General features: G+C 34.6%; 1 protein-coding gene across 1 annotated transcript in view; it reads right to left on the reverse strand.

The window, feature by feature from the left end:
- Positions 1-17,612, reverse strand: part of LOC116419759 (fatty acid desaturase 2-like protein FADS2P1) — a 45,677-nt gene that overhangs the window by 14,789 nt on the left and 13,276 nt on the right. Inside the window, exons 3-6 of the mRNA XM_031941702.1 lie at positions 9,951-10,148; positions 8,686-8,787; positions 4,571-4,696; positions 10-70 (exon numbers count right to left, since the gene is read on the reverse strand). Of these exons, the coding sequence (XP_031797562.1) occupies positions 10-70; positions 4,571-4,696; positions 8,686-8,787; positions 9,951-10,148 (487 nt within the window). The remainder of the gene's footprint in view (positions 1-9; positions 71-4,570; positions 4,697-8,685; positions 8,788-9,950; positions 10,149-17,612) is intronic.

Consider the following 17,612-nt stretch of genomic DNA (forward strand, 5'->3'; position numbering starts at 1 on the left):
TCAGCTTACCTACATAGAAGTATAGGTGCTGCTTTTCATAATCAATATATTTGATTTTTTTCTTGCCATACTGAATTGAGAAAGGGAAAAAATACAAATTACTTCTTGTTATTACAGTGTGTTATATAATAAAAGGTTAGTATGTAGTACAGTGAATATTCATGTTGACTTTGGAGGCAGTGGCCAGAGGAGAAATTCCAGCTCAGGCACTTACTCCTAATTTGCTGTTGAGTGATTTATTTAACCTCTCTGGGCCCTGATTTCCTCATAGGGGGCAAATATAAAATAAAAGGTTGAACCAGATAATGATATAATAATAGTATAATAATGAAATAGATGATATATAGTAAGAGTCATGGTGGTGGTGATGGTGGTGGTAATAGCAGCACTGGAATAATAATAATAATAATAATAAAATAGCACTGGAAGTCTGCCAAGCTCTATACAAATGTAATCTTATTAGCTCCTCACAACAACCCTATGAAGTATGTGCTATTACTTATCCCCATTATATAGATAAAAGGAAACTGAAGAAAATAGATGAAGTGATATGGCCAAAGTCACTTAGCTAGTAAATGAATGAAGCTGTATTTGGACTCATCTTCCTGCCCAGATCCAGCACTTTATCTACTGTGTCTCTTCTCTTCCAACAAGAACTCACCTTTATAAACACTTTAATGTTTATACATTGCTTTCATCTCATCCATTTGAAGTAGATCACAAAAATCTCGTTATCCTTTTTTTTTTTAATAGATAAAGACATGGAGATTCAGCTTTATGAAGTGATTTGCCCAGTTTGAACATTCTATCCCCCTTTAACATTTTATGTACCACCAAGTATATTTCCCCTATAAAATATACTCTTACAATGAAGATCTGTGAAGTTAATCTCTTTCCCTCAAAGTGTCTTCCCTTTAATAGCACCCTTCTCCTTACTCCAGCTAACTCTGATTAGTCCTATTTTGATCTAACCTGCCAGTCAGTGTCTTTGCTCCTACCTCATGAACTATTTCCCTTTTCCTGGTTAATTTGACTTTTCAGGGGAACTTGCCTTTTCCTTGCTGACTAGATGATCTCCCAACTCTATTTCACATTTGTTACTCTTGGTGCCTAATTTATCTCATTTTATCTATAACCTCTTTTCCTAAATAAACGTGCCTTTTGCCAAGGAAGATGGTCCTTGTGAATTTGTCACATAATTGTTTCAAACTAGCTACTACTATTACTTCATATATGTATGTATATGTATATATGTGTATGCATATATATTATATATATATGTCTGTTGTGGTCAATATGTCTTGATTTACTGTACATGCTTGTTATAGGTTTTGTTTTTTCTTATATTTTTAATTTGGGCATGGAGTCTGGATGGGAGAATAAGGCATACCTTAGCTGATTAAAAAAAAAGTAAAAGGATCATTAGAATATCAGAAAAGATTAATTGGAAATAGAGGGGAACACAAGACGTATAGAATCAAATCTTAGCACAGTAGAGTACCACAGAATTCATTTAGTCTAATTGGTATTAAGTCCCTACTATAGAGAATATACCTCTCTCCTTTAAAATTATGTTCCACAGTTCTGAATTATGATACCAAGAGGTGATCTCAGCAGGTGAATAAGATGCAGCCTTCAGTAATTTGGCAGGAGACCAGAAAAAGTATCTTCCACAGCCAGAAAAACCTGTTTTCATAAGAGAGTCAAACTTTTGCCTTTGAATTTCAATGAGCAGACATTTTGACTCAACACCCTCCTTTTTCTTTTTAAGTTTTGATGAGATCTTTTATTATTTGCCTTCTGGGGAAGAAAGCAACCTCAATTCAGTAGCTGAATTTCAATGCCCAGCCCTCCATTTGGGAAGAGGACGTGCACTTCTGTGAGATCACCTGTGTCTTAGCTTCACTTAGGAAAAGTGATCACAAAGTTTTCAAGTCAAAGAAAACTTTTCATGCTGAAATTTTAAATCAAGTCAACAAAAAATGTACAAATTTTTTGGAGGTAGATTTTTCTATCTGCTAATGTCTACAAAAAACTTAAAGATGGAAATTCCATGTTCCTATTTCAAATCATGAAACCATGAGATGTCAGAAGCAAAAGAAAAAAATCAAGAGACCTAGAGAACAATGTCAGAGCTAGGTGAAACCGTCAGAGCTAGAGAGGACCATAGAACATTCATTGAAAATGAAAGCTGGGATGGACTTTGGGAAATAGAACAAGTATCGTTGAATGTTAGAATTGTCCAAGTATTAGAATATAGCATAAAGGAACTTAGAACATAAGAAGCTGATCTGGAAGATTCTACGGAATATAAAATATAGAATATTGAATATCTGACATGGAAGGACAATAGAATACAAAATGCCACAGATGGAAGGGACATTACAACACAGAAATTCAGAACCAGAAGAACCACATTCTAGAATCTATAATATGGAATGTTATAGACTGAAGATGTTTTATTGATCATCTAGGTCAAAGCCTTTTAAACTGTGGGTCATGACCCCACCAGGTAACTGAATATGGGGGCCACGAAGGGGGATCTGTAAAGATTTGATTTGTATTATTTCATATATTTATATATCCAGGATCATATAAAAAATCCCTTGGGTCAAAAGGTGCCATGAATGGGAAAAGTTTAAGAAGACTTGATCTAGGCCACTTCTTTCATTCTCACATTTCTGTCAAAGATGTGAGCTCTAGAGAGTTGACATATCAATCAAATCCAATAAAGAAAAAGAATCTTTATGACCAATTTTACTTTGAATTGGCATTACAAAATGAGAACACAAACTTGAAAATCATGGATAGTAGGAAATCTGGATCTGTCCTACATAGTCAAACAAAAATGGGCAATAATATAAGATCCTTTGGTAGGCAGTGCCAGTTCCAAGACTTCTGTCTTCCCTGAATGGGTTTGACCAGTAGTCAGTCTTGCAACTCTTACCAAGCCTGGATCAACCAGTCCTTGAGTAAGACAATGGAAAGGGCTTCCTAGTATATAATAATGAGCTCTAGGAATGTTTAACAGACTAGCTGATTTTGTTGGGATTGTTATAGAAGAGAATCTTGAATTGGATGGAGTGTTGGGAGGAACTGTAATGGAAGAGATTTATTGGACTGGGTGGAAATGTTAAGTTGGATAACCATTAATACTTTTCCAACTTGAATTACAGTATCATAGAGTTCAAGCTGTGAGGGAAATTAGTGGTCCTGTAGACCTAGCAAGGAACTTTAGAACATAAAACATGAACGTAGAATGATACAGCTGGAAGAAAAACATTGAAATGCAAAATATGAAAGCTAGAACAAATTAGACTGTAAGATGCCAGAGCTAGAAAGAATTGTCAAATAAATTGTCAAAACCTAGAGAGGCAATAGCACTTAGAGATAATAGAACTCATTTCCAATGAGGAAGTACAAACTCAGATAAATGAAGTGCATTATCCTAGATCAAATAGGAAGCACTGGAGCTAAGTTTTAAATCTGGATCCTTTGACACCAAATACAACTCTCTATCCTCTTTGCAGTGTCTCCATCTTCTATGATACTCTCTGAGCTTGTTGAAGGCAGATACTTTGTTCCTGGGGATTTAGTATAGAGGAAGTGCTTAGTGGGTTTGTTTTTGTTTGTTTTTGTTTTTTAGTAAAGAGATGCATAAATTGCTTCAACAAATATTTATTCAGAGCCTGCTATGTCTAAGGTCCTAATCTAGGAATAAAAAAAGAAAAAGGAAACAGTCCCTACATTTTACAAAAACCCTACTTTCTACAAGGGGAAAAACAGCATGCAAATAAAGTAAATACAAGATAATTAAGAGACGATATGGGAGAATACTAACAACCAAGGGAGAATTCATTTAAACTGAGACTTGAAGGGAAATAGGAATTCTAATAGGTGAAGGTGAAAAGGGGTAGAGTTCCAGAAAAATGAGGTACACTGTGCAAAGGTGCGAAGGGAGTATGGCAGAATCTAATGTATGCAGAAAAACAAGTAGTGCATTTTTGCTAGGATACAGTAGGTGAAGGGGAACAATGAGAAACTGGTCTCGAAATGTGTTTGAAGTCAGATTGTAAAGAGCTTTGAATTTCAAGCAAGCTAATATTTTATACAAGAGCTACTGAAGTTTCTTGAGCAGTCAAGTTAAATGAGAATTGTTCAGTTCTTTGAATTGCATCTGATTCTTGGTGATCCCACTTGGGATTTTCTTAATAGAGATATTAAATGGTTTACCATTTCTTTCTTCAGTTCATTTTTTTTTACAGAAGAGGAAACTGAGGCAAAGAGGGTAAAATGAACTTGCCCAGGGTCACATACCTGTATTTGAACTCAGGTCTTCTTGATTCCAGGGCTCAGCATTCTATCTATTGTACCATCTAGCTCCCCCAAATGTGAAATTACATGTTTTAATTAGCCTGTATATGAGTGTTTTCAACATGGTATAAGGAGGAAGTTGTTTTCTTTAAATCTTTTGAACCCTAATACTCCAGGGTTTTCTTTTAGGATATCTTCAGTTCTTTTAAACATGTCTTTGAATGTCTAAAAGCCAGTGTACTCACTCTAAACATACCTTGATTGGTTGTGACTCCCCAAGCACAAAAAGCGGTCCCACGTCAATATCTGGGTCTTTGGGATAGATATTGGGCTTTGCGTGATGCTGAAAGTGACGATAGTTCCACCACTTTGCTGACATACCCTTCGGAGGAAAGAAGATTCAGTAACAGGAAAATTCTGGTTGAATTTAAGATGTAATCTTATCTAATTCCATCCCACTCGCTTTCCTGCCTTCATCTTTGCTTCTCTTCCCTTTCTTTATTTTTTCTTTACTGTCCTTCCTTTTCCATCCAATCCAAATAATATTCTTGTAGATAACAATGACTTGACATCAGAAACCTCCATTCATCTCTGCCTAATCAAAAGTATGTATAAGCCGGTGCCTGTCAAACCCTAATCTGCTGAAATGCATAAATAATAATTTGGGAGGGGCATTGTTATAGATTGATAACAAATGATGGTTATCTGGGTATATGACTTCAGGCTAATATAACACTCCCTCACATGTGTAAAACAGCTTTCTCAGATATAGTTGATCCAACTCCCATAGTACCAGGAGACAGATAGGGCAGTTATTACTATGTCTTTATGGATATATGGGGAAACTGAGCCTCATGGGAATTAAATAGTGGAAATGGCAGAGCAGTGCCCAGGCATTGTGGTCCAATAGGAATGTGTCAGAAAATTATAGCTTCCCAAAATGCTAGAGCAGGAAGGGCTCCATAGAGCTCTAGCTATCCAGGGATTCTTAACATGAGGTTCTTGAACTTCAAATAAATAAATAAGCAAACAAATAAACACATGTATGTATGTACACACATGTTATATAGCTATATATATACACATGATAATATTTTAATACAACTGGTTTCTTTTATAAATCCTGTATAATTTTAATAATTCTGAGAAGGGGTCTAGAATGAGGTTATCTTAAGGTTTAAAATTATACATGATTTATAAAAGAAATCAGTACTAAAGTAGTTCATGTAACAAAAAGATTAGGAATTCTTGATTTAGTGCAACTCTTCTCATTTAATAAGAAGTAGCCCTAGACAAGGGAATCAATTTTTACAGGGTCAGGCATCTAATTTAATGGTAGCTCTCAGACCTTTTATTTCCCACTCGAATGCTTTTTCACTATGCATCTTTCTTCTTTACATGGAGCTAAACAGACATTAAAAACTCTCTTGGTTCAATTCTTAGCTTTTGGAAAATCAATAAATCAGTCATTCATCAATGACTAAACATACTATTTAGAGGGTAAAAAACCCCAGCCTGGGCAAGCTTGCATTTTGTCCATTTTCCTGGTGTTACAATGTTTTTCTCTGTCCTCATGTTATTTTCTCCTTGGTAGATGCTGTTGAAATTTTGGCTTGCTGTCTTATTCAAATGAGAAAAGTTGGATATTTCTAATAATGGTTCTAATTAAAGCCGAGCTAGATAAATGTACACTATACATTGTGTAATGGTACACAAACTGTAATTAACCTTAAACAACAGAGCGCTGTAGCTGGAAGGGGTCTGAGAGAAAATTTCTCATTAGATATTAGATGCATAAAAATGAATTTTAGACAAGTGACTTGCCCAAAGATGCACAGCTCCCTAGCTGGCAGATCTGAGACTCTTGACTTCTAGTCTGGTACTCTCCACAGCAGTATCCTGCCTAAAATCTTTTGAACTCTTTTATATTATTTCTTAGCAACATGTGGTAGACTATTGTCCACCATATAGTGGTAGCAGAGTCAGAAGATCTGGCTTCCAATCTTGTCAGCTATTTGTTAATTATATGATTATGGACAAGTCACTTTGTTTTTCTGGACCTCATTCTTCTCATCTGTAAAAAGGGGGTGTGGGAATAGCTGTTCCCTAAGATTCCTTTCAACTCTGACTCTTTGATCCTATAATCTGGGATTCAGCTTTTCCATGGCCCTGTGTTGTGGCCAATTCCCAACTTTAGTGAACAGAATAGTCAATCAGACTGTCCCTTTTGGGCAGAATTGGAGGTAAGTCAGTACTCTAGGTTATATTGCTTCCTACAAAGATCCAATGCCACTGTGTAAGATGTGGGTGAGCAAGGAGAGATGTAGTCAACTCTAGTTTTAGGGACTTAGTTCTCTTTAGCAGTTGCTCTAAATCAATGTTTCTCAAAATGTAGTCCAGAGAATCCTTGGAGGTCTCTGAAACTCTTTCAAAGGGTCTACAAATTCAAAATTAGTTTTCATTTCCAATATGATAAACATTTATAAATATATAACCCATATAAATAAAAACTCTTTGGACAGATCTTCAATAAATTTTAATAGTATAAAGATATTGAGAATAAAATTTGAGAGTTATTGTTCCAGATGACCTGACAAACACCTTTGGAACCCAAGACTGTATCCAGTATCCAACTTGTTGTTATGAAATCAGTGTGGGAAATAGTCATAGGGAGCTATCAGATAATTTCAAAACAAGTTGATACCGAGTCCTGTTCACTCCCTATTAAGATATGTCATTGGAGATGTTACCTTAAAGAGAAACAGGGGAGAGATGTCACTTGGTATCAACAATTCTGGTAGATCATTTCACTAATGAGTATTTAATTTCTCCAACTGTAATATGGGAATCATGATTTTTTCTCTGTCTGGATCACCAGGGGTATGATGAATATAATATGAGATAATGAGAGTAAAGTACCTGGCAAATATAGAGTATGAGTGGTGGTTATTGAAGGTCCTTGCAATGTTTCTAAGACAAAAGACCCGAGTTGGACTCCTGGATCTGCTACTCAGTCACTGAGTGAACCTGTACAACTCATACACTTCTTCATCTGTAAAATGGGTAAGTTGTTATAACTTCAGACAGAAGCTATGGATTTCATTTTCATTGTTGATATTTATTATCCATGTCATTGGGAATAAATTTTGGATTAAATGTAGATGTTTAATTTTTGATCTAGAAGAATCTAAGAACGAGAGAGGCGATAGTGATGATGGTGGTAAATAACAAGCATTTATGTGGCATTTTAAGGTTTGTAAAATGCTTTACAATTATTATCTCACTTAATTTTCACAATAACCCCATTTTACAGATGAGAAAACTGAGAAGTTAAATAACTGTCTAAGGATCATGCAGTTAGTTTTATAAGCAGTACTTGAACACATAATAAGAGACAAGCAGAATTTGAATCAAATTCTTTGCTCTTTTCACTTTCCCATTAGTTCATTTTATAAAGAACTTTCCTTTCCTTACCTAGAAAGAACTAGTGTTAACACTCCCATTTTAAAGATGAGGAAACTAAGCCTCACGTAGGTTAATTATTTGTGAATGATCACACAGTAAGTCAGGATGTCAGGAATCCAAGACTATCAGGCACTTCAGGATTATCAGATCCTTAAATCCATTGATCGTGTTTCTTAGTTTGTCAAGTGGGAATAAAGGACAGTAATTCACATTTATGAAGAGTTTAAGGAGCATAAAGATATTTTCCTATACTAACCTCTTGAAATAGGAAGTCCATGGACTATGAAGTCATTTGACAGTTGAGGAAACTGATTTCAAGGATGAGCTTACCCAGAAAATAAGCCAAGAAAAGTCAAACCTAGATCTTTAGACTTCAAATTCTAGACTAACTCACTTGTTCACTCACTCACAGAACAGTTGTATAAATTCCCAAACCTAATGCTCTTTCTTTTACATCACATTGTATTCATTAGGAGAGAATATTGGGTCTGTTGGTATTGGGGAACTAGTTGAATTTTTGTAAGGCATCTGTCAATGAGAATCATAAATATGCAATATATCACTTCATCTCTCTGAGTCTTAAATGAAACTAATTTGATGCTATCCATTTCATAGTCCTAGTGTGTGCAAAAGTCTCTATAAATATAAACCGTTAGTACCAGATATTTACATATTATGTTTTTTTCCCGTTCTTTCTATAATGACTCAGAGAAATAATCAAGCTCATTTAGAAATCAAGCTATTAAGTAGGAATGAATAGAAGCAGAATAATTATGTCTTAAACATGTATGACTTTAGGTTTGGTGTTTCCCAAAAATCATCTCAAGTATTCTGAGAAGATCTTCTTCCTTTCCAGGTCAGAAGGATTAAAAGAATACATATGGATGTCCTTCAACTTGTCCATACCTTTAGATGCCCCATCACGAAATTATGCATGAGATGATTCCATTTGGATTTCTTAAATATGGAGAGATGTCCTGTATCATGCTGCAAAAATGAGGCTTGAGCCTAAGGGGCAAGAATAAGTTAGAACTGTGGTAAGGCTGAAGCAAAGCTGGGAAATCTTGGAATATGGGTTCAGCGGCAGACTATTTTTGTTCTGATATCTCTTGTCAATGGACCAGAATTACTAAGTTTGGAGTGACCATCATGAGGCTGACTCTAGGATGACCAATTTTGGGGCCATTGCAACTCTTAAAAACTAATAAAAAACCTATTTTTAAAAAATAACCAAGGAATTGTTATCTGCATTGGTGGAGTATTTAAATTATTATTAGATTATTAGAAGCATTTAGAATTAAAAGGGACCTTATAGAATATTCTCACATGAAGAAACTAAGGCACAGAGAGGGGACATGCCATATACAAGGTTACTTAATAAATAGTAGAACTAGGATTAGAACCTCTGCTTGATTATAATCCAATATTCCTTCCTTTACATATCTAATGATCTTGGGCTTATTGTCTAGTCATTTTCTGTTGTGTCTGATTCTTCATGACTCCATTTGGGGTTTTTGGTTTGTTTTTTTTTTTTTTTGGCAAAGATACTGAAGTGGTCTGTCATTTCCTTCTCCAGTTCATTTTACAGATGAAGAAATTGAGGCAAACAGAATTAAATGACTCACCCAGAGTCACAAGTTAGAAAAAGTATGAGGCTAAATTTGAACAGTGGAAAATGAGTCTTCCTGTCTCCAAGCCCAATGTACTACCTAGCTATCTCCATGATTTTGGAGACAATTCTGAATTGCAAGATAATTCTAAAAGAGATTCGAGAGAGTTCAACTCAATTTAATAAACACCTCTTATCTGACTACTTTTCCCAAGATGTATACTCAGAGTTTGGGAAAGAAAAATGAACCAACAGAACTGCTATCTTGAGGTAGCTTACTTGATACACTTAGGGGCATAGTAAGGATATGGGATGTATAAAAATATGATAAAAGCTAGAGTGTGATAAGGGTCAAGAAGAGAGGGAAACTATTTTGAAATGACTAAAAGATGAGACTGTTGGGGGAAAAGTCTGAGATTATGGAAGTTTCAGTGGATCCAGTTAGGGAGCATTTATATTATATTATGTCTGGTGGCTAATGAAAGCAGATCTGAACCTAGGCAAAGAGAAGGGCTGCTATACTTTCCAAAAAAAACATTTGATTTTTCAGGGAACTTCTTACCTGGGAAATTGTGAGTAGAAAGGAGATAAACATTGTGATGAGCCAGCCATTGCCAAAGCTTCTCAATATGAACCAAACTAAAGCTTCTAAAAATAGAATCTGGATGAGGTGCAAGAAGAAAAAGGGGAGACTGGGCTCTAGCAAATTTAGGTCCTCAACTGTTTTCCTCAGTGTCCTGAAATCTTCCACCAGCTGGGCCTGAAAAGGAAAAATGAGTCAGCGGGATTAAAAATGGTTCTTATATCACTGATAATCCTTCATCTAATTCTTTTCAATTAAGAACTCTTTCCTGAGTTTTTATAATCAAATAGTCAATTAACAACTAACATACTAGATGCTCAACTCAGTATAAATACCATAGAAGTACTTGCTTCAGGAGATACCGAATCAAAGAATTTGAGAGTCACCATGGTTGGTAGTGCCCAGTTATCCTAAGCTTTACTTGAAAATAGACAAACAAAACATTTTAATCAGACTTAGCAAACAGTCATAGAGTTTACTTGAAGACTTTCAGTGAAATGTAACCTACTGTCTCCTGATAACAGCTAATTTTATTCATTTAAAGGGGGGTTATTTTCTTATATCTCTTTTTTGGAGCCACTCTTGTTCTTGGTAATTTCTTAACATCAAAAATTTATTTTTATAAATCATAAATTTATGAATTTATTTTAAAATTTTATTCCAATTATATGTAAAAACAATTTTGATGTTTCCTTTTAAAGTTTTGAATTTCAAATTCTATTTCTTCCTTTGCTTACTATCTCAGGGAACAGGGAGAGAACAATCTGTTAATTTATAGGTGTCCAGTCAGTCAAAACATTTCCACATTAGTTACTTGTGCAAGAAGATGAACAAAAAAAGAAGGACATAAGGACAAAGGGAAGGAAGAAAAGAAAGAGAAGGAAGGAAAAAGAAAAACAGTATGTTTCAGTCTGTATTCAGATAATATCAGTTCTATCTTTGGAGACGATTAGCATTTTTATCATGACTCCTATGAGATTTCCTTGAATCAACATATTACTGAGAATAGCTAAGTTATTCATAATTGATCAATGCACAGTGTTGCTGTTACTATATACAATGTTATCCTGGTTCTGCTCATTTCACTTTGTTTCAGTTCATGTAAGTCTTTCCTTTTTTTCTGAAATAATCCCGCTTGTCATTTCTTGTAGCACAATAATATTCCATTACAATCATGTATCACAACTTACTCAGTCATTTCCCAATTGATGGGCAATCAATCCTCTCATTTCCACTTCTTAGCCATTACAAAAACAGCCACTATAAATATTTTTATATAAATAGTTTCAGTCTCTTTAGCACATAGACCTGATAGTGTAGTTTCTGGATCAAAGAATATGAATAGTCTTATAGTTCTTTAGACATATTCCCAAACTGCTCTCCAAAATAGTTGGATCAGCTTACAATTCCACCAACAGTGCGTTAATGATTCAATCTCACCTATTGATTATTTAAGTGGTCATTGTTTTCCATTTAAATTTTTGTGGTCATTGTACATGTGTTTTTTTTTTTTTTTTTGATCTGCTTATTTCATCCTAGATTTTTTCTTGATTCTCTATGTTAATCATATCTTATTTCTTATAGCAGAGTAATATTTCATCATATTCATGTATGATAATTTGTTTAGCTATTACCAAGTCAATAAACATCTATCTTTCCAATTCTTTGCTATCACAAAAAGTGCTACTTTGATTTTGGTATATATGGGGACTTCCTTATCAATGACATCTTTGCTAATAATGGAGTGTCTGGTCCAAAGGTTATGGATATTTTAATCACTTTATTAGCATAATTCCAATCAAGTTTTCAAATGGTCATAGGAATCTACAGCTCCAATAACAATGGGATAGTATACTTCCCTTTTCTTACAATTGAAAATGTCCATCTTTTGTTATTTTTGCCAATTGCAAAATCTGATGTGAAATGTCAGTGTTTATTTTTTAATTTATATTTCTCTTATTATTAGTGATTTTGAACATTCTTTCACAGAGTTATAAATATTTTGCAATTCTTTTATTGAGAACTGTTCATATCAGTAAGCCTTTACGTTAGAGTTGTTAGTTCCTGAATACTTTATATACTCTATTTATCTAAATCTATCTATACAAACATATATACATTATTTATATTTATTGGGTAATAAACCCTTTTCAGAGAAATTAGTTAGGAAGATATTTTTACCCATTCAACAACTAGCCTTCTTATTCTAGATATGCTAATTTTGTTTATGTAGAAGCTCTTTGATTTTCTATAATCAAAGTTATGTCTTATCTTTTGTAATTGCCTTTGTTTTGTTTCAACAAATTAGAGCTTTCCATCTTCTTCCTCTATAAAGACAGTATTTATTTCTTCAGTGATTTTAGCTTAAACTACTTTAAGGCATTACTATTCCTTTTAGCTCTTATTTCCCTTATTCTCAAGCTTTGTTCCTTTTATTTGTTACCTCTTTCACTAGGTCTTGGATTTCCTTTTTTAATTCTTTTCCTTCCTTTACCTAGTTTTATTTGTTATTTTTTGTTCTAGTTAGTAAAGTTTTCTAGTTAGGTAGTAACGTTAAATCACCCTTCCCGTGCTCCCTTAAATTGTCATTAGTTTTATAATTCCATTTCTACACCTTTTTCTGAAAATGACTTCTGTTTCTCTTCATTATTTCCATTCTTTCTGCTTAAGACTTTAATTCTTTGCTTCACGTACCTTAAACTTTAGTTCTTCTTTGATATCTATTTTCTTCATATAATTTAAGTTTATATTTTGAGTTTTCTCTGATAAACAATTTCTGTTATTGCCTTATAATCTTATCCTGTGACCCCTTTTTCCCCCGTTGTCTTTTATTCTTAGAAATACTAATTTCTGCAGTCTCTTGTATAGTTTGTTATTCTTTGCTATTCCCATGAACATCTATTCCCATACCTTTGCTATGACATCTCCTGAAGAAGGGACCCCAAAACTGGAAAACTCCTAGGAGAAAATCTCCTTCAACTGCCTCAGTGAGGGACCCCACCCGCACCCAGGGAAACAAGACAGTTTCATTCTGTTATCTAGGTGGGTTTGGTTCAGGCCTGAGCAAAAGAATTCCAACCCTATTCAATTAAAGATCTATGTTATTTAAATTCTAGCTCAAACTGAAAGCCAGCTAGTAAATGAGCCAATTTGGAACTCCACCCACTAGCCCCCTTCAGCTTGAGCCAAAGGTCCTATTATAAAAGAGCCAATCAAAAATCCTCTCTTTGCAGAGGTTGCAAACATGCCATGCTATGCCAAGGAAGTCTGCCCACTGGAATAATATTCTTTTCCATTGTTACCCTCTCTTTACCCTCACCTATTCCCCTAAAGAGACTTTATGCCTCTCTGTCAGGATTTCTAACCTTACTTCTCAATCCCTATAATAAACCTCTTATCAATCTAGGTTTTCAGGTTTGTAAATTCTTTACAGAGAATCCCCGTGCCATCAGAAGGGGGTTCCCCCAAACTCTCTACCCTTGTGCTGAATCCCAAGGGGATGAGGCGGAGCCAAACTTCTCCATTTGGTTCCCTGAACCTGCCACTACACCTTATCATTTAACTCCCTGACTACCAGAAACCCTAATCTCCTTTTGGTTCCCTAAATCTAGATTTTATCATACTTTTGTTTCCCATATGGGGAGCCTCCAAAACTAGACTTCACCTCATCACTCCTACCTGGGTCCGTGCCCTTTTAGTCTTCTGGGTGCCAGTGGCTCCAGGAGTTCTGATTGTCCTTTTGTTGTCACAAGATGAGGGATCTAAATGTTAAATCTCTACAGATTAGAGCCTTGGCTAGATTTCTTTATTTCATTATATAATATTTCCCTTCCACCTCTTCAACCTCTGAAATGACAATTTTTCCCTCTTTTCTTTTTTTTTCTTTTTTTTAATATTTCAATCACTTTTGCCTTCTTACCCTTTGTTCTGGAGGTCTTATTCTTTCTGAGAGACTACAGTATTTTTTCCCCTTCATTATTGCCCACTAAATTGATCAGTATATATCACATCCTTTCTATCTTCTTTCCTTTTTTCTTTATGCACTTCCAATCTATAGTCTGACTTAAAAAATATTCCAATGTAGGTGAATTGTAAGGTTCATTTAATCCATGAAGTTTCAAACCTTTTCCTCCCCCATCACTTCTTTTTAAGATTTCTTTTCTCCTTTTTTTTTTTCCCTAAAAGAACACAAGAAAATAAACTCTTAATAGTCTCTTTGGTAATATTTCTTGTTGCTCTTTTGTTTATAACATTTGAGTCTTTTAATTTTTAATTTTTAGGGTTTATTTTGTATTCATTTTTCTGGAATAATGCATTTTACTTTATACCTTCATTGGTTGTTTCATTCATTTCCTTTGTGTATTTGTTTTTGTCTTCAGTGTTTGCAGAATGAATTTTTGTGAGGATAAAAAGTTAATATTCTAAAGTATTTTGCAAACTTTAAAACACTCTAGTGATTATATCATCATTATCATTCCTCTTGTGGTTTTTGGTAATTTCAGAATTTTTTTTCTTTTACATTCCCATATTGATTATTTTCCGATTCCTTCTCCTTTGATGGCAGTGGTTAGACCCCATATTTTTCTTGTCCTTTTCCCACATTAGGTAATTCACATTTCACTGGTCTTAGTCTTTGTTTCCAAGTAACTTCTAGGAGATCAGAACTAATCCTAGCTGTATGCCAATTTTCTTTGCTTTAGGACTAGTGGATCCACACATATACATGACCATCCTTCATATCCCAGTTTCTGCTTTTTCCCCACTTCTCTCTATAAATAATGTTGTAACAAAGACTGCTGTCACATATGAGTACCAAGCAAAACAAACTTCATTCAAGTCAATTCAGAAAGGAATTGTCAAGCTTTCAATCTGCCAATCACTGAATTAAGTACCAAGTATTGAAATACAAGAGAAAGAAAGTTCATACACGTGGGTATTTTACCTTCAGGAGGGGAAACAATATCTAAAAGGAAGTTGGAAAGGGGTGTGTTTGTGTTTGTCTGTATGTGTAGGAGGAAGGTATTGTATGCAAACACATTTTAGAGAGGAGGAGAAGAGGAGAATCAGACAGGAGTGGAATGAAGACATAGGTATCTTAGTCATATTTCTTAAAATGGATTTTCTTTGAGGGAGCCAATAAGGGAGAAGGGGCATAGGGAGAGAGGATATATATATTGATTGATTGATTGCTGCTGAGGCAATTGGGGTTAAATGACTTGCCCAGAGTCACACAGCCAGGAGGTGTTAAGTGTCTGAGGCCAGATTTGAACTCAGGTCGAGAGGATATTTTTAACATGTAAAGTCTGGGGCAGAAGCGAATTCAAGTATTAATTAGCTCATTTTACACATGAGTAAACTGAGACTTCAAGAGATAGACTGATTTGCTCATTGTCATAAATCTAGTAAAATATCTTATATTTTTAATTTTTTTTTAAGGCACATTTGGTGGTGGTGGTGATGATGAATTGAGAAATTCAAGATATCAACAACTTTTGCAAAAATTCTCTATCTTGCTAATAATAAGAGAAACATAATCTACCAGCTTTGAGGTTCCACTTCATTCTATTGGACTGTTCAAAATTATAAAAGAGGAAAATGACAAATATTGAGGAGGCCATGGAAAAAGAAGCATATTAAGACACTGCTGATGAAACTGTAAATTGATTCAACCATACTGGAAAGAAATTATAAAGTTACCAAACTCTGCATCCTCTTTGACCCAGCTATAGTATTATAAAGTCTGTATCATAAAGAAATCAAAGAAAGAGAAAAAGGATCTCTAGGTACAAAAATATTTATAGCAACTCTCTTCATGATAGCCAGAAATTGTAGTAGGTGAATGTAATAGGATATTATAGTATTATAAGAAATGATGAAATCAATAATTTCAGGAGAAATTGAGAAGATTTTAATGAACTGATCAAGGTGAAGTGAGCAGAACTGGGAATACAATTTAATTATAAAATACAGAAAAAAAATTTAAAAGACTTTTGAATTCTTATCATTGTAATGATAAACCATGCAGCCAAAAGAATGGGGATACTCTATGCTATTCATCTCCTGTCAGGAAGGTGAGATGAAAAATTCATGTAAACAGAAGCATATGATGTGAACATAGCTATTGCAGGAATTTGTTTTTGCCACATTAAAGATGTATTAAGGGATTTGCTTTTGTTTATCTTTTCCTTTTAACTTGTTCAATTTGGGAGTATAGAGAGTAGATAATATTAATCAAACACATTTGTTTAGTTTTACAAAAGAAGCCTTTTAAATCCAACCCTGGAGGGATATGGACTTTTCATTATATTGTCAGGGCTTAGCACAAGGTCTGGCTTAGTGTATATAGTTGCTTTCTTATATATAGTTTTTGATTAATTGATTGATCTTAAGACATCTCTAGAAGTAGGAGGTTTGTCAAAGTTTTGGCTGGTGGAGGGAGGAATTGGGTTACTTGGAGCCTGTGTCTAACTATGATTTTATCTTGGGCAAATTATCTAGCCTGAAATGTAATTTCTTTTATTTATAAAAAAAAGAAAAAGGACAATAATACTTGCACAATTTACCCTTAAGTACTTTTATGAGGAGATGAAAGGATACAAGTACATGGACTCTTCAAAGAGCTTTGTATATAGGCCATAAGGAATAGTGGTTTAAAAGTTAGTCTCAGGATCAGGACAAACAGGGAGTGAGTCCTTCTTATGACAAAACTGAACGTATGATCTTTGGAAATTTGCTTACTCTGTCAGGTCCTAATCTCCAACACTCATACCAACAGCCCATGACTCATCTGTTTTCGTAGAGATTTCCTATATCAGTGTAATAACAGAGATTTCATCTACCAGTGTAATCATAGATTTGGACAAGGGAAATATAATATAATGTTAGATATTATCATAATTACTTTAAACTTTTTTTTATCTGTGATTTAATCTATGTGCTATTGGGGAAATCCCTCAACTTATTCTATTCATATTAGCATCTACATTGCAATTCACCACCTTTCTTTTCTTCTGTTCCTCTCCTTCCCTTATCTCTCTTCTTTCCTTTCCTTCTTTTCCTTTCATTCCTCCCTGAGGCCAATTTTCTATTCACTATGAATTGCTTTCTCCCATGATCACCAGAAATAAAATTTTAATTGTTGAACAAACTCATTTGAGGAGGATTACTACTTAGTATGTGTGATTTCCCTTTTTTCTAAGAGAATGGTATTCTAGGCAAACTCCAGTCATAGACGTGATCAGACAATGCTTTTTGCTCCATTCCAAGGGTAATTATTATGATCCATGTGAGTTGCAGAATTGGGAGATAATATTTGTGAAAGTATGTTAAAGTGTACAAAGATAATTGCCTCCCCTTTTTTCTTTCTCCCTTTTCTCCCTCCCTCTCTGGAAATAAATATAATATGTGTGGAAGCCAGTTGATTAGTTAAATTGAACTACAGTATCAATCTCTAGTGGCTAGCAATGGGTTACAACACACCAGAATGGGGATTGAACCAAAAGCACTAAGAAAACGATATTCTGATCCCTCAGGAGATGATTGAATCTCAGAGGGGGAGATGTATCTGGTTTTCCTCTTAGAGAGTGATTCCAGACCACTCAGGAGGCAAAGCTTAATAAATATGCCTATTACCTTCAAGGA

This window comes from Sarcophilus harrisii, chromosome 6 (assembly GCF_902635505.1).
Source record: "Sarcophilus harrisii chromosome 6, mSarHar1.11, whole genome shotgun sequence".
Taxonomy (NCBI): domain Eukaryota; kingdom Metazoa; phylum Chordata; class Mammalia; order Dasyuromorphia; family Dasyuridae; genus Sarcophilus; species Sarcophilus harrisii.